The sequence below is a fragment of the Brienomyrus brachyistius genome, chromosome 23 (assembly GCF_023856365.1).
Source record: "Brienomyrus brachyistius isolate T26 chromosome 23, BBRACH_0.4, whole genome shotgun sequence".
Taxonomy (NCBI): domain Eukaryota; kingdom Metazoa; phylum Chordata; class Actinopteri; order Osteoglossiformes; family Mormyridae; genus Brienomyrus; species Brienomyrus brachyistius.
The window spans coordinates 19,116,780-19,138,887 of NC_064555.1; the positions used below are offsets into that span (position 1 = coordinate 19,116,780).

A 22,108-nucleotide genomic window follows, 5' to 3' on the forward strand; every position below is an offset into this window, starting at 1 on the left:
CAAAAAACTGTGTCGTGTAGTTCCTCTGATTCTAATCAGCACCAACAGCCCTTCCCCTCACCCCCGTTAGCAAGTATAAACATCTATCTGGTATATTCCTATTCTTTATTTCCTGCTTTCATGTTTTGCTTTCTGTCTGTGTGTGTGTGTGTGCGCGCGTGTGTGTGTACAATGTTATTTATTTTCAAATAAAATAATAGTGTATTATTTTGTTAGGCGCCACACAGGAGTATTCCGTAGTGTTCACATTACATAGTTTCAGATTTTGTTTCGTCTAGATATACGCCTACGCAGACCCATAATTCCTTGCAGTGATGCGAGGCTCCCAATCCTGCTCTGTGTCTGCTGAACAAAGCTGACTAATACATTAACAAAGACTTTTTGTTAACATTTGGATATGTCCACACCTGGTTTGGTGCAGCATTACAACACACGGTCCTGCCCCAAGAAGAGGTGTGATTCTGTGTCTGTGTGTCTATGTGTGTACGTGTGATGCATTTGCGTAGTCTCTCACACACACACACACACACACACACACACACGTACATGCACATATTAGTATATTACATAGCATCTATTAATTATGCAGCAAAAGAAATGTTGCTTATTCACAACCACAGAAACCTTTTTTTTTTTTTTTTTTTTTTTTTTGAACACCAATTAATCAGTAGATTTATCAATTTTTGCAGAACAGTGGTACAGTGGTTCCCTCATATCCATGGGTGATATATTCCTACTGCATATAATAGCGAATCATCTGTGGATCCTATATATGTGATTTTCATGCGCATACATATATAGTAAAGTTTAATTCATAAATTCCATGCAGTCATATATTACTGACGGGGGAGTAGCTAGACCTCCCGGGCCGCCTGAGAAAATGTCAGTCGTTCAGGTTATTTTTCCCGAGTGGAGTGGAGGAATTTTGGGGCCCCTACAAAGAGCTGGGCCCCCTGAATCTGTAATGGGATCCATGCCCCTCCGACACCACTGATTACCAATATTAAATATAACGATAAGAATAATAATACTGTACTCCCTTACTAAAATGAAAGGGGTGCCAACGTTTTAGCCTAATTCTGAAGAGACAATTTTTTTTTTTGTCTTTCAACCGGTTGGTTGATTCATCTAAATGAATAATTTTCCCCCAGAAAATTAAATTGAGCATTTTTGTTAATTTTATTTTGATAACAACAAACTGTATGTCATTTCAGGGCTTTGGATAATTGAAGCTGACTTTCCTGCAGTATACAGACATTGACGTTACTTAAACCCAATAAGCAGATTAGTAGTAGAGGCAAATTGTCCAAAACTTAATAATCTCTATAAATTCGGCGTGTCCTTATGCTCATTAATTTGCTTAAGCAGAGCACACCGCATGGTACACCACGAAAGCATTAAGCACTGAAGTTGCGGTGAAGAAAGGGACAGCTCAGCAGACACAACATCTTTTAAAATGGGAGATACTGTGATTAAGCAAGGTGAAAGATCTTGGTGGTATGACGATTCTTTTTGCAGTTTAAAGTCCAAAGTATTTTTTTATTTTTTTGTAAAAAATAGTTTTTATTATTTAATTTCTTGTTTCTTTTTCTTTATCTTTGTCACCATTTTTGTTTCATCTTTAGTTTATGATAAAAAAAACTGATTCCAACAAGCCCAAAGTGCACAGACACACACACTGGCATCGTTAATCCATGTAGAATAAGCCCAGATTCTAGCCTAAAAATTTTCTCAAACACCTGTTCAATGGAAATTCACACCTTTTGGCTTTAACCCATACATAGTTGTTTAATGATGATGAACCATAGTCTGATGTCAGTAATACCTATTTGGTATCACTGACAACAGTGGCAAACTGATATCTGAGATTGAAAGCGTGGTTGTTAACCTTATTTATTTTTTTCTTTAAACACTCTTTTTCTTTAACAGAATATGGAAATGACATCACTGCACTGTAAAGTAACCTTTATTGTAAAAGTTGAAATTTTTAAAGAGAATAAATGCAGTATGTTGATATTGAAACATTTTGACCATTTTTTTTTTCTTCAGTGTAATTGGAACAAACTAAATTGCAATAACGCAATTTGGGGACTATTCTGCACAGGATGTCATCTACCTGTGTCTGGTCCACAAGTATTCTCGCTTTCGCTTGACCCTTTCGTGACAAAGAAGCAAACTTTGGCATTTATTTAAAAAAGCACCATTTAGCGTTTTTCTCTTAAAGCGCTACATCATTCTGTTACTTTTAAAATAAAGCATCCCATTGTCACTTCTGTAAATTGAATGTTTTTACAAAAGCATTTGTCAGTAATACAGTTAAGAGAGGTTAAATATGAATGAGTTGCGTTGCATGTCAATGTAAGTGGTGCACCTAAGTTTGGTGCTGGTGCCAGTAAAATGTTCAGTAAGGAGTGTCAGCACTTGTAGCAAAGAAGGTTGGTCTGGAGCCCTGTGATAGAGCAAAGGATGAAGGAAAAATATATTATTATAAAAACATACTATTACACATCTTGCCGTGTAATATATAGTACCGGTACATAACCTGTAATGAGAATTTTATTTGTTAAAAAAATATCTTAGTCTATTGTGGGTACTCCCCTGCTGTACTGGGCCCCACTGGGCTGGACAATTTCAGTCTCAGTTGACCCACAGTTTGAAACTTATGGATGATTCACAGGGTAAATAACATTGTTAATGTTGTTACAGTAAGTACCTTCTATGCTGCCGCTGTGCGTGGGTACAATGCGTCACATGTGACTCATCACCTAAGACTCGGTTTGCTCGCAGTGTTCATGGGGGAGCACCAGATATCAATCTTGAATCGTGGTTTCGGCTTTCACAATGTTCCATTTTTGTTGGATGCCAGTAAAACGGGGCTTCTGTTACTGTAAAGCTCTTGGTCACCCATAGGGCTGCACCATATATTGTATCGGCATCATCATTGTGATGCGCACATGTGCAATAATGACATCACATCTGTCAGCACTGCTTCCTGTCTGTTGACACAACTCGCAGCAACGCCACCAATTGATTTGACACACACTATTGGTTAGATAAGTTCTATCCTGCTGTACTTCATTTATTTATGTCTTTTTTTTTTTTTATAAATATCGCAGTATTTATTTACAGTATTTCACGTTTCAATGTGATATTGTGTAGCCCTAGCGACACAATATTTGGCTGCTGATTTTTATTTTTTTGTGAGTAATGAGAATTGTAGTACTGTAGGGCTGCTGTGGTATAACACAGCGATGCCTGAAGAGAAAACATACAGACGCTGTTCTGGGTGATGGACCGCCGTAGTAGGCAAAACTACCGTGTTGTCTATTCATGTTTTTATTAACTTGCTATTAGTATGGTGAAGTTTTAGTATCTTTCGTCCTTTACTGTGTGTTAGTTACTAAATACACTCATTATTAAAACCATAAAGTTGTCTGCCTGCGACCTTAGAATCTGCATTGAATAAGTGTTTGAGAAAATGTTTAGATTTGGTAATATCCGGGAATATTCCATATTGATTGACGGTACCAGTGAGTGTGTTCGTGCACGTCGGATTTGCTGGGGCAAGTTTTATTACCGTAAAATAAAAGTGAAAGGAAAACGGAGACTAATTTAAAAAAATTCACTGACATAAAAATGAAAATTATATTTACCAAAAAAAACATGTCGGGCTTTAATCAGCAACAAGTTCTGCCACCCCACCAATGTCTTTTTACCTAGTTTAACCACGATATCTGCTCTTTTAAAAAATGTTGTAGCTGCTAAGCTGTCCCTTTTCTTCACCGCAACTTTAGTATTTACTGCTTCCATGATTTACTAAAACAATTGCATGTGGTGCTTCGATAAGTGAATTTAAGCATAAAGGTACACTGAATATAATTATACAAAATACTAACTTTTGGGCCTGACAATACGCTTCTCATTATTGTTATTTTAGGCATACTACTAATCTGCTTATGGAATTGTGGGTGAAAATAACATCCATATAGTGCTGAAGAGCAGGCGTCCCTGCACTGACATACTGTTTATTGTCACATAATTGCCACATGACAAATGTATCTTGTCAAATAAAATTTATTTAAGTTAAATGGTCAATTAGATTTTCTGGAGGGAAATTTAATTGTTTAGATTAATTGACCAATCAGTAAAATAGTTGATAGATTAAACCATATAAAAATAGTCATTAGTCCCTAGATTGTAGTATTCATCAGTCTTTCTGCCATGAAATTGGCCAGAAATGTTTATCAGTAGAATATTTATCTACTGCCTTGCAAAATGCACACAACTACAATGTAATGTTTGCAAAGCTGTACGGCATCATTTTGTTTATGTAATTATTTCTTAATTTTTTTGTCAACCTACTGTATGGTTTCTCATTATTTCCTTTGAAAACCACTTGATTGAAAGACCAAAAATATTAGCTAATTTCTCCCTCAGTTCTGGCCTGGCTACTGAGCTCCTTAATCTGACCTTGTCCATCTTTCCCCTGAGATGTCGGAATCGGCTCTCGGCGCAATACGATGCGGAGTGACGCTGGCAGTTCTGAGGATGGCACACCATCTGTGAAGCAGAAGGGCAAGTTTTCCATTGGCAAGATCTTTAAGCCCTGGAAGTGGAAGAAGAAGAAGACTAGCGAGAAGTTCAAAGAAACCTCAGAAGGTACTTTAACCATTTAATTCTCTCAGTTACTTTCAGTTAACTGTGCAATTCTAAGCACCATACAGCTTGCTAAGAAGTATGATCTGTCACTTTCTGGTTAGGCTGTTTATTCTTGTATTTTTGTTCCAAAGTTCTGGAGAGGCAGTTGTCAGTAAGAATGACAAGGCAGGAACTGATTGACAGAAAGCTGCTGAAAGAGGTCCCAGAGAATGGTAAGTGATCCTAATGAAAGGATATTCAGACAGGATGGCAGAGGAACTGAAACTTACATTGTTGTGGGTCACACATAGACAGCCAAGGGGCCCCACCCCCAGACCCATGAACCCTCACCTTACCTCTTTTTTGTCTTTTGTTTATGACCTAGAGAGCAGCACGGAAAAAGGCCCCAAGAACGTCCATGTGAAGAACGGTCACACCCCGTCTAGGGATAGTGTACAAGGGCCAGAACGGAAACGACTACCCTCTGAGACAAATGTTAAGGTCAAGCCCAACTGGTTGCCTCGGGGGGAAGACCAAAAAGGGCACATCTCATCTGACAGAGACCGGCAGTATATCCAGCCGGATGAGAAAGATCCCAGGAAGAGGAAGGAGGAAAGAGAATCAAGAGATATCAGGGACAGGAAAGAGGACAGAGAATCAAAGGATCCCAGAGAAAAGCGAGAGGACAGAGAATCAAGAGATCCCAGAGACAAGCGAGAGGACAGAGAATCAAGAGATCCCAGAGAGAAGCGAGAGGACAGAGAATCAAGAGATCCCAGAGAGAAGCGAGAGGACAGAGAATCAAGAGATCCCAAAGAGAAGCGAGAGGACAGAGAATCAAGAGATCCCAGAGAGAAGCGAGAGGACAGAGAATCAAGAGATCCCAGAGAGAAGCGAGAGGACAGAGAATCAAGAGATCCCAGAGAGAAGCGAGAGGACAGAGAATCAAGAGATCCCAGAGAGAAGCGAGAGGACAGAGAATCAAGAGATCCCAGAGAGAAGCGAGAGGACAGAGAATCAAGAGATCCCAGAGAGAAGCGAGAGGACAGAGAATCAAGAGATACCAGAGAGAAGCGAGAGGAGAGAGAATCAAGAGATCCCAGAGAGAAGCGAGAGGACAGAGAATCAAGAGATCCCAGAGAGAAGCGAGAGGACAGAGAATCAAGAGATCAGAGGGATAGGAAAGAAGAGAGGGAATCAAAGGATAGAAGAGAAGACAGGGAATCAAGGCATTCCAGGGACAGGAATGAGGATGAAGAAGTAAGGAAAGACACAAAAGACAAACGAGAAGTGAGAGATCCCAGAGACAAGAAGGAGGAACTGAGAGATTCAAGAAAACCTAAGGATAAAAGAGAGGAGAAAGAACAAAGGGACCAGAGAGAAGACAGGGAGCAAAGAGGGGAGCAAGAACAGCGAGAGCAAAAAGACGGAAGATCCGGCATTGGCCCTGCAGAACGGGAAAAGCAGCATACAGATGTGAAGCCACGTACAGGACGGCCTCAATCTGAAATGGAGAGCAGGTTCAACCTGCCAAGGGTTGTGCTGGAAGAGGCACCACGTGCACGTTCTCAATCAGAGGCAGACACTTTTATCAAGGGCTCTTCTGGTAAGACATCAGGGAGACTCCGCTCTCTGATAATTGCTTTTACTGTTGCTGCCTGTGTTGCCCCCCCCCCAAAGAATCCAGGCTTTCTTCTATGACAGGGGTCACTAATCATGTTTCCCTGGGGGGCCAAATTCCATCCGTAACACAAAGCCAAAGTCCGCTGCCCCCAGGGGATGGAGAGAAGGTATGGGTGGTAACAGACTGGCACAAACATTCGAAAGGGTTGCAGCATGAAAACATTCTTTCAAATGCAGAGGTATATATTTATGATCTATTCGATTTTTGTTAGAATTTACGCTGGAGTATTTATTGAATATAATAACAGTAATTTATCCCGCATTTACTCCAAGTTTCATTCTGACTGCCTGCTCCCACACACTACGTTTCTGCTGCTCCCGTAGCACAGCTGTAGTTCAGCCTTCTAGCCCACAGTTTAAAATCACACAGACACACCAAACACGCACACATAAACATGGGGGGAGGGGGGTATGTTGGACTACTCTATATTTGCTATATGTGGTATTGGATGGATGGATGGATGGATGGTTGGATGGATGGTTGGATGGATGGATATCACACGTTATTTGGAAGTTTAAACTTGATCAGAAGAAATTAATGGGAAATACAAGGGCAGGTTTGAAATCTGCATGGTTCTTTGGCTTTTCATTGGCAGCATGGGGTAAAGGTGCATGCTGGAGATCTGCCTAAGGACAGCACTGCCCCAGTATCCAGCCTAGAGGCTCCTTAGCCAAGAGTCCAGCTGGGGAAAATCAGGAAACGTAGATGATCAGACTGGAGTGTTTATAAATGACTCAAGGAGTTATTCCTTTTTTGCAAAATTTGCACAACTTTCCTGGTTCAACAAAATCTTACTCCCCACTTGATGCGCTACAGTACTGATGGAATATCACACAATCTGTCTGTTTTGTTGATCAATATCATGCTTTAATCTGAGCCTTTGAGGAAATAATATACAAGATGAGTGTCCTCATTCATCAGCGATGCAATGGCATGTGCTATAAGCCAGCTGAAATGCCACATCTGTTGATGTGTTCTAATAGTAAGAGTTTTAATGAGACATCAGCATTTGTTCTGCCAAACATGTAGTTTGGTTTATGAATAGCCAAAGCAGTATTTGTGGGCATTCCAAAAGCCGTGTGTGTCTGAATTTACACAGATGATCCTCCTTGTTCTACAGAGTTCAATGCCAGCCGCCAAATCCTGGATGCCAAGTTGCCTCGGGAAACACCAAAAGAGCCTTTGCCCAGACAGGCCCTCATGCCTCCCAAAAGACTGATGAATCCTTCCCCCCTACAATCAAGTGACCCACCTGCACAGTCCCCAGGGGGCAGCATCAGCCCCACCTCCACTGTGGCCCCCATCCTGCCCTTGAGTTCTACTGGCACTAAGCCTGCCCTACTGCCCAACCCTCCCCTCTGCTCTGATACGACTCCTTCCTGCTCTGAAAACCTCCCGTCCCCAACTGGGGACACCTCCCACATGCTGCCTCCCACACGAGCACTTGATACAGCTACTCCCTCCTTGCCTACTTCGGCACCTCTGCCAGCCAAGCAACCACCCATCCCCCCACCTAAGCCCTCCAACCGGAACAGCATGCCCATCTTATTAGGTGAGTGTGCCCAGGAAGACCTCAGACCACTGCTCCTGGTCTGATGGCGCCCACCCCCACGTGGTGACTGTATGAGCATGAAGCCTAGACCTTTCAGTTGTGGAGCCGGCCTTCTCTGTGCTCCCCTCCCCTGTACGACAGCGTCTGGTAGCATGGCCCCACCTTTGTCCTGCTGCCTTTGCCTTCCTCCCTTGGATGGAGATGTAGGCTTGTCCCAGTCACCACATCGGTGGGTGTTGGCTAGGGTTGGGCGGTATGGCACATTATTTCATCTTGATCATTTTTCTTTACATCAAACAATACTGATAATTATCACAATATAATTCAAGTCATTATTTTATCGATGATCCATTTTTGCTTAAAATTACCATAGAATTGCCCTTAAATACATTCAAAGCATGAAAAAAGCCAACAGATTGAATAGCCTGCAAACTGAAATCTGATTTTAATGAATAAATCTTAAAAAAACGTCATAGGGCGTAACGCTATAAAATGCCAAACATACATTTTGTTGCTTAGCTGCCAGGTTTTTTCCTCTGACTGCCTGGCTGTTTGTTCTAGGGATCCGGTTTGACTAGGGCTGGGCAATATACCCTAAAAAACATCTTTTCGGTGATTTTTCACAGTTGCTATTTATCACAATACTCCAAAATTCGAATGTAGGAAACAGTAAAATATGACGGGTGATTTTCAGCTTTTCTGAACAGGACGACTAACTATTTTATTAAATGTTATGGAGCATGTGACAGGTATATTGATAAATTATATCAACAACAACAGACTCATGCCTTGATGGAGTTTGTGTAAAAATAGTGCATTACAACTGGAAGAAAACAAGTGTTTAGTGTCCATATTAATGATGATATAATCATGATATAACATTTTATCTATATATTGCCCAGCCTTAGTTCTGGTAGTTTGGGTCTTTGGTCCAGTAGTTCTACCTTTGGCCCTGACTGGAGGGATGCATGGAGGAGCTCCCCTGTCTTCATGGCCTACATTGCCTTCCATTTATTGTCACAGACAAAGTCTTGAGTTGTTATGCTGCTAAATCTGGGCCAGTAGTTTTGTTAATTTGAAAAAAGGAATTGAAACCAAAAGTTCAACATTACACATTAAAAAACACAGCTATATATTCAAACATAGTCTTTTGCTCCTCAGAGGTCCTCTCCATTCCTGTGCTTGTTACTTTGTAACACGATGGTGTATGGCTTCACCTTCCTATGTATTCCTCCTCAGAGGCCCCACCGGACAGCGCTATCCTGCATCCGTCTGCCAAGGCCCCGGCACCCACGCCCCCCAAGAGGACAACTCCAGTCCGTGGCTCCCTCGTGGTCCAGCCTGCACCTGCTGTGTCGGCAGAGGATGCAAAGGGAGATGCTCAGTCCCAGAATCCTGCTGACATCTCCTCTGTGCTGCCCACCCATATACCTCCATCTCCTCCCCGGCCTCGTCACAGTGCAGCTCCTGTCTCAAGCCCTACTTCAAAAACTGGCCCTGCCCTAATTCCTGCCTCCGCCCCAGACCAATCATCTGGCTCTGCTCCTGACCCTATTCCCCCCACTGGTCAGCCTGCTGATCCTGTCCCACTGCCTGTCCCTCAACCTGCCCATAGTGAAGCCCCTCTGCTTAAAACTGGCACTGGACGAGTGCCTGTCCCAAAGCCTGTCCCAGTGCCTGTTCCAGTCCCACGTCTCCTGCCCAACCCCAGCCCTGTCTATGTTACTGCCCCCAGTACTGACTCTGCCAGTATCTCTCTGTCCACCCCTAGTCCCTTTACCCCAGAGGACCCACCCAGTCCCACAACTGAACCGCCCAGCCAGCCGCCTCTGCACATTCGTATTCAGCAAGCGCTGATCAATCCTGGCCCAACAGAGCCGAATGCCGGCAAGCCCGGAAGGGCCCACTCACTGCTCTTTGACGTGACTCCAGACATTCCGCCGGGCCCTGGGGGTCGTGTGTCCTTTCTGCCCATCACCTTGGAGCCCATCCGCCTGTGAGTCGCATAAAAACCTCAAGCATTCACATATGACATGGTTGATTATGTCCCGTACAGCTATACGAGGTCTAGCACACACAAGAAACAAAACTAACCCTGTAGCTTGGGAAGGAATGGGAGGGGAGAGACACACTGATGTTCTGATCTGTCAGTGTCACAAGGCTCAGCTCAGTCGCTTCACTCGGTGCAAGTGGACACATCTTCAAATACTGACGTGTTCTTACCCTCGGTCCGAAAATGTCGGATTGCAAAAGTAAATAAGTTACCATGAAGTTTCTTGTTAAACTGAAGAAATATGAACTTTCGGAAACATGAAATGTATGCCCAGACCATCCACTACAACTGTTACCATTGACAATATTAAAAAAGTACGAGATGTGATTAGAAAAGACTGACAGCTGGGGGCTTGAGGAGTAGCCAAGGATGTCATTTTGAATTTGCTTAGAACATTGGCTGCGTATCAACTCAGTAGGGCACTATTTTGAGGGAGATCGTTGTTGATTTTCAGAATTTGTTAAATAGAATGAGTTACAGGCACAGTCTTGTTTTTTTTGTGTGTCAGACCTCGTAGTTAGTGTGACACCCAGGAACTGAGAGAGAAATATATTTCATTCCGAGTCCCTGCATAATGTCCATGTTTCTCTGTCTGGGCATCCCAGGCCTGAAGATGATGACTTTGATGAGAGAGAGCAGATGTCAGAGTGGGGGCTGGGGCCGCGGAGTCGCCAGGGGCTGGTGGTGGACCCTGGTGTGGCCGCTATCCCAGAAGACTCCGACAGCGAAGATGAGGGACCAGTGTGCTACAGGAGTGAGGAGGAAGATGATGAGGAAGATGATGAGGAAGATGATACCACATCAAGTAAGTACTTCTGATATTCTGAGGAACAAGGACGTCAAAAAATGCAAATACGGATCAGCTTTAACCAATCACTTTAATTGTCTCTTTATATTCCCTGTATAGTCTTATTAGGTTCTTGCTTTGTTGAAGTAGTTGTGTAGCTCCTGCTCCAATACTGCTTACACCTGTACCTGGACATTCACTGCACAGCCTTGCTGCACTTATGCCTAGTTGACTTGTTGACGGCCATATGTGTGTAATGTGCTATTTGCCTCACTCATCTGTCACTTTGAATGTCTTTCACAATGAAGATCTCAAACTATGGCCCACGCAGGTTGGGACTGGTAGAAACTGCTAAAGTCCCACACATTCCTGTGACTGACCATGGTTTTTAAGGGAATAACTATTGCTTTTGGTTGACTGCCCCTCTTTTGTAGTATTGGGGATATTTAGCACAAGCATTAGCCAGGGACAGGACGACTGGCTCCCAGTATGAGACGGATGCCTGTGGAGTCTATGGGTCTGATCCACATGTTTGTCTGCAACAGGTGCCTTAGCCAGCAAGGTGAAGCGCAAAGACACCATGGCTCTCAAGCTGGGTGGGAGGTCGGCTGGCATGGAGGCGGGGCCTATGATGGGGCGGGGCTCCGAAGAGGTATCCTGGAGCAGCAAGGAGCAGTGGGAGACTCTGCGCATGCAGATTGGCAGTGCGCTCACACGGTATGGGGGTGTTGCTGCATTCGGACAAGAATAGAGAGTTATGCCCGTGGCGTTGTGCCTTTAACATCGTGGCCATAACGCTTTGCCCATACTGCATTACCCGTAACACTATGCCTGTAACTTTATACCCATAATGCTGTGCCTGTAACACTATACCTGCAATGCCATGTGCATAGCACATTAAAGTGTGCCTGTAACACTGTATCCGTGGCGCTATACCTATAAAAGCGTGCCTGTAACACCCTGCTCGTAGCACTGTGCCTGTAACACCCTGCTCGTAGCACTGTGCCTGTAACACCGTGCCTGTAGCACTGTGCCTGTAACACCGTGCCTGTAGCACTGTGCCTGTAACACCGTGCCTGTAGCACTGTGCCTGTAACACCGTGCCTGTAGCACTGTGCCTGTAACACCGTGCCTGTAGCACTGTGCCTGTAAAACCCTGCTCGTAGCACTGTGCCTGTAAAACCCTGCCTGTAGCACTGTGCCTGTAACACCGTGCCTGTAACACCGTGCCTGTAACACCGTGCCTGTAACACCGTGCCTGTAGCACTGTGCCTGTAACACCGTGCCTGTAGCACTGTGCCTGTAGCACTGTGCCTGTAGCACCGTGCCTGTAACACCGTGCCGTAGCACCGTGCCTGTAACACCGTGCCGTAACACCATGCCGTAACACCGTGCCTGTAACACCGTGCCTGTAACACCGTGCCTGTAACACCGTGCCCGTAGCACCGTGCCCGTAGCACCGTGCCCGTAGCACCGTGCCCGTAGCACCGTTCCCGTAGCACCGTTCCCGTAGCACCGTTCCCGTAACACCGTTCCCGTAACACCGTTCCCGTAGCACCGTTCCCGTAGCACCGTTCCCGTAGCACCGTGCCCGTAGCACCGTGCCCGTAGCACCGTGCCCGTAGCACCGTGCCTGTAACACCGTGCCTGTAACACCGTTCCCGTAACACCGTGCCTGTAGCACCGTTCCCGTAACACCGTGCCTGTAGCACCGTTCCCGTAACACCGTGCCTGTAGCACCGTTCCCGTAACACCGTGCCTGTAGCACCGTTCCCGTAACACCGTGCCTGTAGCACCGTTCCCGTAACACCGTGCCCGTAGCACCGTGCCTGTAGCACCGTGCCTGTAGCACCGTTCCCGTAGCACCGTGCCTGTAACACCGTTCCCGTAGCACCGTGCCTGTAACACCGTTCCCGTAGCACCGTGCCTGTAACACCGTTCCCGTAGCACCGTGCCTGTAACACCGTTCCCGTAGCACCGTGCCTGTAACACCCTGCTCGTAGCACCGTGCCCGTAACACCGTGCCCGTAACACCGTGCCCGTAACACCGTGCCCGTAGCACCGTGCCCGTAGCACCGTGCCCGTAGCACCGTGCCCGTAGCACCGTGCCCGTAGCACCGTGCCCGTAGCACCGTGCCCGTAGCACCGTGCCCGTAACACCGTGCCCGTAACACCGTGCCCGTAACACCGTGCCCGTAACACCGTGCCCGTAACACCGTGCCCGTAACACTGTGCCTGTAACACCGTGCCGTAGCACTGTGCCTGTAACACCATGCCCGTAGCACTGTGCCTGTAACATCATGCCTGTAGTGCCATGCTGATGCACTACTGACTGTGTCACAGGAGGCTGAGCCAGAGACCCACTGCACAGGAGCTGGAGCAGAGGAACATCCTGCAGAGTGAGTCTCACTCTCCTCTCCTTACTGGCTATTCTCTCTTGGTCTCTCTGCTCCTCCTTTCTTTCTTGACCCTTTATTCTTCAGTCTGCCTTTACTGCTTTGACCTTTTGCATTCTGAGCTGCTCCCTAACTCCCTCTGTCTGGCTTACGGAGTAGACTCCTGCATTGCTTAAGCAGGGATGTAGACTAGGAGTCCTGTATCTCATATGTACCCTATACTGAATGATGATGGCTGTTTGGTTTTACAGCTAAAAATGAGGAAACTCGGCGAGCAGAGAGAAGCGAGATCAAACGGAGACTGACAGGGAAGGTGAGACGCCGCTGATGCCGACTGCTGACCCTAACCTTCACTGACCCTTACCCTCATTGTCCCTAATCCTAATCTGCACTGACCCATAACTCTCACTTACCCTAACACTAACCCTAAGCTGCACTCATCCGTTGGCCTGCCTCATGGGCTTCACCTGCTCGCCCTCCTTCCAGCTCATCCATAGGCCCACAGTAGCAGAGCTGCAGGCCAGGAAGATTCTGCGCTTCCATGAGTACGTTGAGTGCACCAGTGCCCACGACTATGACCGGCGTGCGGACAAGCCCTGGACGAGGCTCACTCCTGCTGACAAGGTGATGTAGTGTGGGGGTGACCACCAGGACATCTGTATGAATATGGGTGTTCCTAAGAGGAACAAGAGCCACCTCACTCAAAAACCAGTACGGGACTCACTACAGACTCTGCTACTTGTGTGTGACTGATTTCTTGTGTCCCACAGGCTGCCATTCGGAAGGAGCTCAATGATTTCAAGAGCCTTGAGATGGATGTCCATGAGGACAGCAGGAAATATACAAGGTGATCACTTGGGGTGGAACATATTGTGCATGGACAGTCTTCCACAGGATGATTACTGTGTCGGATTGCCGTGTGCCTGTCAGGCAGTAATTGGTACTGATAATGTTTCCGCCATCCCTGTTCCACAGATTTCATCGTCCATAGAGCTTCTTCCTACTAGAATGTGTGAAGAAACCAAATGGACCAAATTTTTAAGATGTGGAGCACTGAAACTCAGGAGTCCCTCAATGAGTTACTTTCATAAATGGTAGCAGTGATGTCACTGATGATGTCACCAGCCACCATGTCAGTGGTGGAAGTGGAAGGTCAGAGCACAGCTTGGTGGTGGGTGGTGCCTGGGCGTTGTGGGTGAGCCATGTGCCAATGCCAGCTGGGACAGCAGTGATTGGCTGAAGAGTGAGGAGCAACTCCCTACCCCAGGAGAAGGTGCAGCTGGATGTGTTTCATTCTCTTCTCTTTTTCATCTGTCCTGGAACATTTAACAGCACCACCAACCAAAACTTTACTCAGAATAATAAAAGGTGAATATAACAGAAATGCTCAACATCATTTGGTGAATAAGAGATGGACCTGAAGTGGAGGATCATGGGATGTGACATTTAGGTATTAGAGTTTTGGGGCACTTGAGTGTCAGTAGGTTGGAGTCTTATTTTGAAGTCTGAAAGACGTAAGTAGAAGGAAAAAACAACCACAAGACAACAAGGCCTTGTTCACTTCTAGGAGGTGCTGTACACTAACAGGGCCTTTTTCCTCCTGTAGGAGGTGCTGTGCTGTACACTAACAGGGCCTTTTTCCTCCTGGAGGAGGCGCTGTGCTGTATACTAATAGAGCCCTTTTCCTCTTGGAGGAGGTGCTGTGCTGTACACAAGTAGAGCCCTTTTCCTCTTGGAGGAGGTGCTGTGCTGTACACTAACGGGGCCTTTTTCCTCCTGGAAGAGGTGCTGTGCTGTATACTAATAGAGCCCTTTTCCTCTTGGAGGAGGTGCTGTGCTGTACACAAGTAGAGCCCTTTTCCTCTTGGAGGAGGTGCTGTGCTGTACACTAACAGGGCCTTTTTCCTCCTGGAGGAGGCACTGTGCTGTATACTAATAGAGCCCTTTTCCTCTTGGAGGAGGTGCTGTGCTGTACACTAACAGGGCCTTTTTCCTCCTGGAGGAGGCACTGTGCTGTATACTAATAGAGCCCTTTTCCTCTTGGAGGAGGTGCTGTGCTGTACACAAACAGGGCCTTTTTCTGTCTCGGAGGTGCTGTGCTGTACACAAGCAGGGCCCTTTTCCTCCTGGAGGAGGCGCTGTGCTGTACACAAGCAGGGCCCTTTCCTCCTGGAGGAGGTGCTGTGTTGTAGACTAATAGGACCTTTTTCCTCCTAAGCTGCCTGTGACCAGTAACAATGGGTTTTGCCTGCACATCCCAACCACCCACAACACAAGCCTAGATATGAGTATTTATAATTGTTAAAAACTAAATGAATTCTTCCTTCCTGCACTTAATTGAAAGAGGGAGAAATATTTTAGTGGTGAAAGAGAATGGATCCAGTTTTAATTTAAGAAGATGAAACCTTAATATGAGTTTTAACATAACAGTCAGAGCCAGATTTTAAAATACAAGTGCACAGCAAAACTACACAGGAAAAAAAGAGAGCAAACCATTCTTACGTGTGGAAACATTGCAGGTGGGTATGCATTAGCCTCAATGCAGATTTGTGCATAGATGACCTTGTTTTTAGCTCACAGAGTAAAGTGTTGCGGCGGTGCCCTTGTGAATTACTGTTGCTCATCTTTTGTATATATTTTCAATGCAGAATTTATCTGCAGTTAAGCTGTTAACTTCCCTATGGGTTCCTTGGACTCTGATTATAAACCTTCATTTCACATTGTGGTGTGTGTGTTTCTTGCATTTAAATGTTATCAACATTCAGACCTTATAAACTGTAGTTTTGTTTCATATTTATGTGTGTGGATTAACAATGGCCATCAATGTCATGTCTTTTAAAGGGTAAATGCGTGCAGCATCCCTTTGGCCTGGTGAATTACTGGATTGTGAACCTAGAAAGGGGGAGACACGGTCCTCCTTAGCCCTGAGCGATGTGGTTCCCAGTGCCCATGCTTGGAACCTCTATTAGAAGGATGGCCATACTGCATGACTGTGTTACACAGCAAGTTATTTACTGAATAACTGGCATGGCTGACAAAGGGTAAATCTGTGTTTCTTCTCAGTAGTATCCTTCTGTTCCTGTGCAGTACCGCCATAACAGACGAGGACAGCTTATCTGCACTCCAAGCTTTTACATGCGGTCAGCATTTCTTCCTCTTACGGGATCCTCGGTGCAGACCTGTCCTCACCTTCCAGGGAAAAGGCTCCCTTGGCTGGTGCCCTACATCACGGGTGCAGACCCATCCTCACCTTCCAGGGAAAAGGCTCCCTTGGCTGGTGCCCTACATCACGGGTGCAGACCCATCCTCACCTTCCAGGGAAAAGGCTCCTGAAATAGATTTTTTGCTAATTTCCTGGAAGAACAAACGGAACAAACTTCGCAAGATGCATCACGAAATTTGAGAAAAATGCCACTGCAAGTGTTTCTGGCCACGACAATCGCAAAAATGTTCCTTGGAATCCTGTAGGGACAGACTATTACTCGCCTCACTCTGCAGGATCCCTGGCAGCTGGTATCCGTTTCAGCAACAATAACAAAACAACATGTCTTTCAATGACTCTCATATTTCGTTTTCATTAGCAAGAATGTACTTTCAATTCAGTTCAATTCAATTTATTTTTATATAGCGCCTTTCACAACAGAGTCATCCTGAGGCGCTTTACATGGATGTGTTGTGATACTTTCTTAAATCATGTTTAATGTAATACAGGGAAAAAGGAAGGAAAGAAATTAAATAAGGAAAGCCAGATGGCAATAGAGGAGAGGAACCAGAAACTCTGGGGGTCCAAGGTCAACTGGTCCCATTCTCGATGTCACCACTCTGTGGGACTGAACCAGGACTCCAGCTCAGATGGTGCCCATCCCGGGCGCCATCCAGACACATTGGAAAGAAGAAAGCATGGATGGTCAGAACCTTCGTTCACACATAAATGGACAAGCATAGTAGATAAAAATGGCATGTACAGCAGCACCAATAGCCATAGTTACAGTCTGTAAGCTAAACTGAAGTAATAGGTCTTCAGTTGAGATTTAAAGACTGAGACTGAATCAACATCCCGAACATAGGCTGGTAAACCATTCTGCAATACAGAGGCCTGTAGCAGAATGCTTTACCTCCCACTGTCACTTTATTCATAATTGGAATGACAAGGAAACCTGCATTCTGTGACCTGAGTGAATGCTTGTAAACTTGAAGTAATTCTGTAACATAGGCAGGAGCTAGACCTTTAAGTGCCTTGTATGTAAATAGGATAACTTTGAACTCAGCTCTAAACCTAACAGGAAGTCAATGCAGGGAACTAAGAGTGTGGAGATTATAAAATTCATATCTGCAGACTTACTTCCAAACAGCAGAACCTCGGTTTTCTGAGCGTTTAATGATAAAAAGTTTTCAGCCATCCAGGTCTTGACTTCGTTAAACCAATTAGCTAAAGTGACAATAGATGCAGTGTCATTAAGGGTAACCGAAATGTATATTTGGGTGTCGCTGGCATAGGAGTGATAGCTAACTTTATCTTTTTTCATTATGTTTCCTAATGGCAGCATGTACAGAAAAAACAATAGAGGATCAAGCACTGGTCCCTGTGGTACTCCGTATATGACTGGTGACGATGGAGTATCTGACAGCTGACCATACTGACAACGATTAGTCAAATATGATTTGAACCACTTTAACACCGTTCCACCCAACCCAACCGCAATTCTAAGTCTTTGTAATAGGATAGAATAGTCAACTGTGGCAAAAGCTGCACTAAGGTCCAGAAGAATTAGGAGTCAGCATCAGTTGTCATTATGTCATTTACGACTTTACTCAAGGCAGTTTCAATGCTGTGTCTCGGGCGGAAGCCCGACTGGAAACAATCCAGTATGTTGTGTCTCTCCAAGTATGACTGAAGTTGAGCAGCAACAATCTTCTCCAGAACTTCTGACAAAAACTGTATGTTAGAAATAGGTCTGTAATTGCTGAGCTCATGTGGATCCAATCTTGGCTTCTTCAGTAGTGGCCTGATTACTGCAACTTTAAGTTGGTGAGGGACATCACCTGATGACAGGGACGTATTCATTATGGCAGTTATAGGTCTTACCAGAACACCCAGGGATTCTTTAAGAGGCTTAGCGAGGATTGGATTCAGTGGACAAATGGTTGATTTGATCTTAGTTATTATAGTTTTTCCCTATTGTTCATTCATTGACAAAAACATTAAGGGTGTGTTCACGTTCCATTTGCATCTAACTTAATTGTGAGCTATTTTGAAGTCTAATGTTTGTAATTTTATTATTAAAGAAGTTCATAAAATGTTCACTTCTGAAATTACTCAGTAGCAGAGGTTCTGCCTTATTTGTTAGATGAGCTATTGTCATAAATATGTAGCGAGAGTTATTTCTATTGCGATCAATTAGGTTAGAATAATAGGCTGAATGAGCCCTCTAAAGGACTTGCTTGTATTGTTGCAGGCTGGCAGACCATGCCGACTTGAACAGTTCTTCACCTGTGGATTTCCATTTGTGCTCCAATCTGTGGCTCTCCTACTCACATGAGTGTGTGTGATCATTAAACCATGGGGAATGTCTGGTGGTTTTTACCACCTTATTTTTCAAAGGAGCTGTTTCATCTAAAATCTAACCAACCACTGTATTGAAGTCATGGGTGACTTCACTGCCATCTGTACTAGTTCACATTACACACTGCATTAATAAATCGTAGGGAATTTTGATCATGTAGGTGACGTATCCTGATAATCTTTTCTGCGATAGTCAAAGAGGGTGGCTCAATCACGAAGGTGATTAGAAAATGGTCGGAGAAGGAGAAACGGATACATGATGAGCATGAACTCTGTGAGTAATAATCAAGTCTAGTGTATGACTGTGAACATGCGTTTGTCCTGTTGCGTGTTGGTCACATTCAATAGAGTCCAAGAGGGACAGGAATCTTTTGCTGAAGGCATCAATCTCTATGTCCACATGTATATTGAAGTCTCCAAGTATTATAATATTCTCCATTATATTTTATTTTTATTTTGTATTTTTTTTTTTCATTTCCATCTGAAATATTTTTCTCCATTGTTTTGTTGTCCTTGTCAAGGGTATTTTGCCCAAAGTCTGTTTCATTCCCATCAGGTCTCGATCATTACATTTTATAGTGGCAAATTAGGGTCAAAACGCTACACATTCTTAAAACACCTTAACCAAACGACAACACGTGATCTACACTAACAAAGGTACATTCAGATAACACTTTAGTGAGAATGGTTTGTACCCATGCTTCATTTCCAAATGCTGCAAATTGAGAAATGCAATTTGTGACACATAGTTACACTGTATGGACAGAAGTATTGGGACACCAGGCCATTACACCCACAGACACTTTTATGACATCACATTCTAAATCCACCCATCGATCCATCTTCTGTAACCACTTGCCCTGTTTAGGGTTGCGGGGCCTCAGGAGCCTGTCCCAGGATGGGACACCAACTCACACATGCACACCTATGGACAAACTGGTAACGCCAGTCAGCTTCAGGATGTTTTTGGACTGTGGGGGAAAAACCAGAGGAATCCATGGAGCTGGTCGCCCTTCCACAGCCGTCACGGCTGCCATTCTTCTGGGAAGGATTTCCACACGATTTTGGAGTGTGTTTGTGGTCATTTTTGCCCATTCATCCAGAAGAGCATTTGTGAGGTCAGACACTGATGTTGGTCTGGCTCACGATCTCTGTTATAGTTCATCCCAAAGATGTCGGATGGGGTTGATGGCAGGGCTCTGTGTGGGCCAGTCAAGTTCTTCCACACCAAACTCACCAAACCTTGTCTTTACGAAACTTGCTTTGTGTATTGGGGCACAGTCATGCTGGAACAGAAAAGGGTCTTCCTCAAACTGATACCATAACATTGGAAGCATAGAATTGTCCAAAATACCTAGGTATGCTAAAGCTTTAAGAGTTCCCTTCACTGGAACTAAGTGTCCCAGCCCAATCCCTGAAAAACAACCCCACACCATTATCCCTCCTCCACCAAACTTTACATTTGTCACCATGTAGTCAGACAGGTATGATTCTTCTAGCATCCGCCAAACCCACACTCGTCAATCATGGAAGTGTGATTTGTCATACCACAGAACATATTTCCACTGCTCCAGTGTCCAGTGGCGGCGTGCTTCACACCACTGCATCCGATGCTTGGCATTGCGCTTGGTGATGTGAGGCTTGCATGCAGCTGCTCGGCCACTGAGGCCCATTCCATGAAGCTTCTGGCGCCCAATTTTTGTGTTGGGCTTTATGCCAGAGGAAGTTTGGATCTGTGCTGTTACTGTGTCAACAGAGTGTTGGTGACTTATACACTATGTGCCTCAGCACTGGGTGACTCTTCTCTGTTATTTTACATGGTCTGTCACTTCATTGCTGAGTTTCTGTCGTTCCTACATGCTTCCACTTTGCAATAATACACTTACACTTACATTTGACTGTGGAATATCTAGCAGGGAAGAAATTTTATGAACTGACAAGTGGCATCCTATGACAGCACCTCCCCTGAAGTCACTGAGCTCTTCAGACTGACCCATTTTTCACAAATGTTTGTAAACCTGACTGCATGACTCGGTGCTTGCTTTTATATACTTGTGGCATTGGGTCTTAATGAAACACTTGAATTCAATAATTAAATAGTGTGACACAATACTTTTGTCCAAATAATGTATTTGTTGTAAAAATCCCACAATGCAATGTGTTAGTAGAGCATTCCTGGAAGCGCTTACTCTGGAAACGATTATGGATGTAACTTCCAGGGAAACAGTGGAAGTACCCAAAAGCCGCAACAACTTACTATGCTTTCGAGTGGCTAGCCAACCGTGGCGGTCCATTCAAACACGTCTGACATGTATAGTGTTACATATATTGCATTTCAGGGAATATATTTCTTCCTTTATTATTAGCATTGCCTGAAATGGCATTACGGAGCTCTGGTACAAGTTGCACTGTTCACGAATGTACTAATAACCAAGCTAAATTAAATGTGTGTCTTAAACATCAATGCTTTGGTCATACAGCAAAAAATAAAGAGGGACTGTAGCTGTCAGTGTTTGTACCTCATCCGTCACCTGCCAAAATATGACGAATCGAGGCAAAATTGAATGAGCAGATTTGACTGAATAACCTAAACTTAAAGAGACCAACAAAAACGCTCTATGTATGCTTATGTCACTTTGACATTGACAAGAAGACAGGGTCGCCTGTCTTGTCCGATCCTACAGGAGAGCTTTTGCTGAAAAAGTTAATGCTGGTTATGGCAGAAATGTGTCTGATCACACAGTGCATCGCAGCTTGCTGCCTATAGGGCTGAGTAGCAGCAGACCAGTCAGAGAGCCCATGTTGACCCCTGTCCACTGCCGAAAGCACCTGCAATTGGCACATGAGCATCAGAATCACACCATGGAGCAGTGGAAGGTGGCCTGGTCTGGTGAGTCACGTTTTCTGTTTCATCATGTGGACAGCTGGGTACGTGTTTGTCATTTACCTGGGGAAGAGATGACACCAGGATGCACTACAGGAACAAGGTAAGCTGACAGAGACCATATCCTCTCATGGCAATGTTCTGCTGGGAAACCTTGGCTCCTGGCATTCATGTGGATGTTTCTTTGACATGTACCCCCTACCTAAACATTGTTGTAGACCAGGTACACCCCTTGATGGCAACTGGATTTCCTAATGGCAGTGGCCTCATTCAGCAGTATATTGCGCCCTGCCACACTGCAAAAATTGTTCAGGAATAGTTTGAGGAACATGAAAGACAGTTCAGGGAGTTGATTTCTACTCCAGACTCCTCAAATCTCAAACCAATCAAGCATCTGTGGGATGTGCTGGACAAACAAGTCTGATCCATGGAGGCTCTATGCAGCTTTCAGGACTGCTAAGGTCTTGGTGCCAGATAGCACAGGACACCTTCAGAGGTCTTGTGGAGTCCATGACTCTGTGGGTCAGAGTTGTTTTGGAGGCACGAGGGGA

General features: G+C 44.8%; 2 protein-coding genes across 19 annotated transcripts in view; one reads left to right on the forward strand and one right to left on the reverse strand.

Moving 5' to 3' along the window:
* LOC125718669 (phosphatase and actin regulator 4A-like) overlaps positions 1-20,783 on the forward strand; it is a 36,524-nt gene extending 15,741 nt beyond the window's left edge. For 2 of the 18 annotated variants that reach the window (XM_048992621.1, XM_048992620.1), the window contains 12 exons: positions 4,492-4,659; positions 4,791-4,871; positions 5,024-6,244; positions 7,443-7,874; positions 9,114-9,870; positions 10,533-10,732; positions 11,260-11,431; positions 13,058-13,113; positions 13,362-13,423; positions 13,597-13,734; positions 13,881-13,957; positions 14,086-15,832. In XM_048992621.1, the coding sequence (XP_048848578.1) occupies positions 4,492-4,659; positions 4,791-4,871; positions 5,024-6,244; positions 7,443-7,874; positions 9,114-9,870; positions 10,533-10,732; positions 11,260-11,431; positions 13,058-13,113; positions 13,362-13,423; positions 13,597-13,734; positions 13,881-13,957; positions 14,086-14,101 (3,380 nt within the window). In that variant the 3' untranslated portion in view covers positions 14,102-15,832. Of the gene's footprint in view, positions 1-4,491; positions 4,660-4,790; positions 4,872-5,023; positions 6,245-7,442; positions 7,875-9,113; positions 9,871-10,532; positions 10,733-11,259; positions 11,432-13,057; positions 13,114-13,361; positions 13,424-13,596; positions 13,735-13,880; positions 13,958-14,085; positions 15,833-16,173 lie in introns of those variants that run through there. The other 16 variants (XR_007384873.1, XR_007384876.1, XR_007384877.1 and 13 more) reach the window with 16 other exon arrangements.
* On the reverse strand, positions 11,562-13,049 carry LOC125718670 (DNA-binding protein HEXBP-like). Its single transcript, XM_048992622.1, has 2 exons — positions 12,001-13,049; positions 11,562-11,832 (listed from the first exon to the last, which is right to left on the reverse strand). Exons 1-2 carry the CDS (start codon positions 12,986-12,988, stop codon positions 11,651-11,653), a joined length of 1,170 nt encoding a protein of 389 aa, XP_048848579.1. The 5' UTR covers positions 12,989-13,049; the 3' UTR covers positions 11,562-11,650.
* Positions 20,784-22,108: the final 1,325 nt, after the last annotated feature.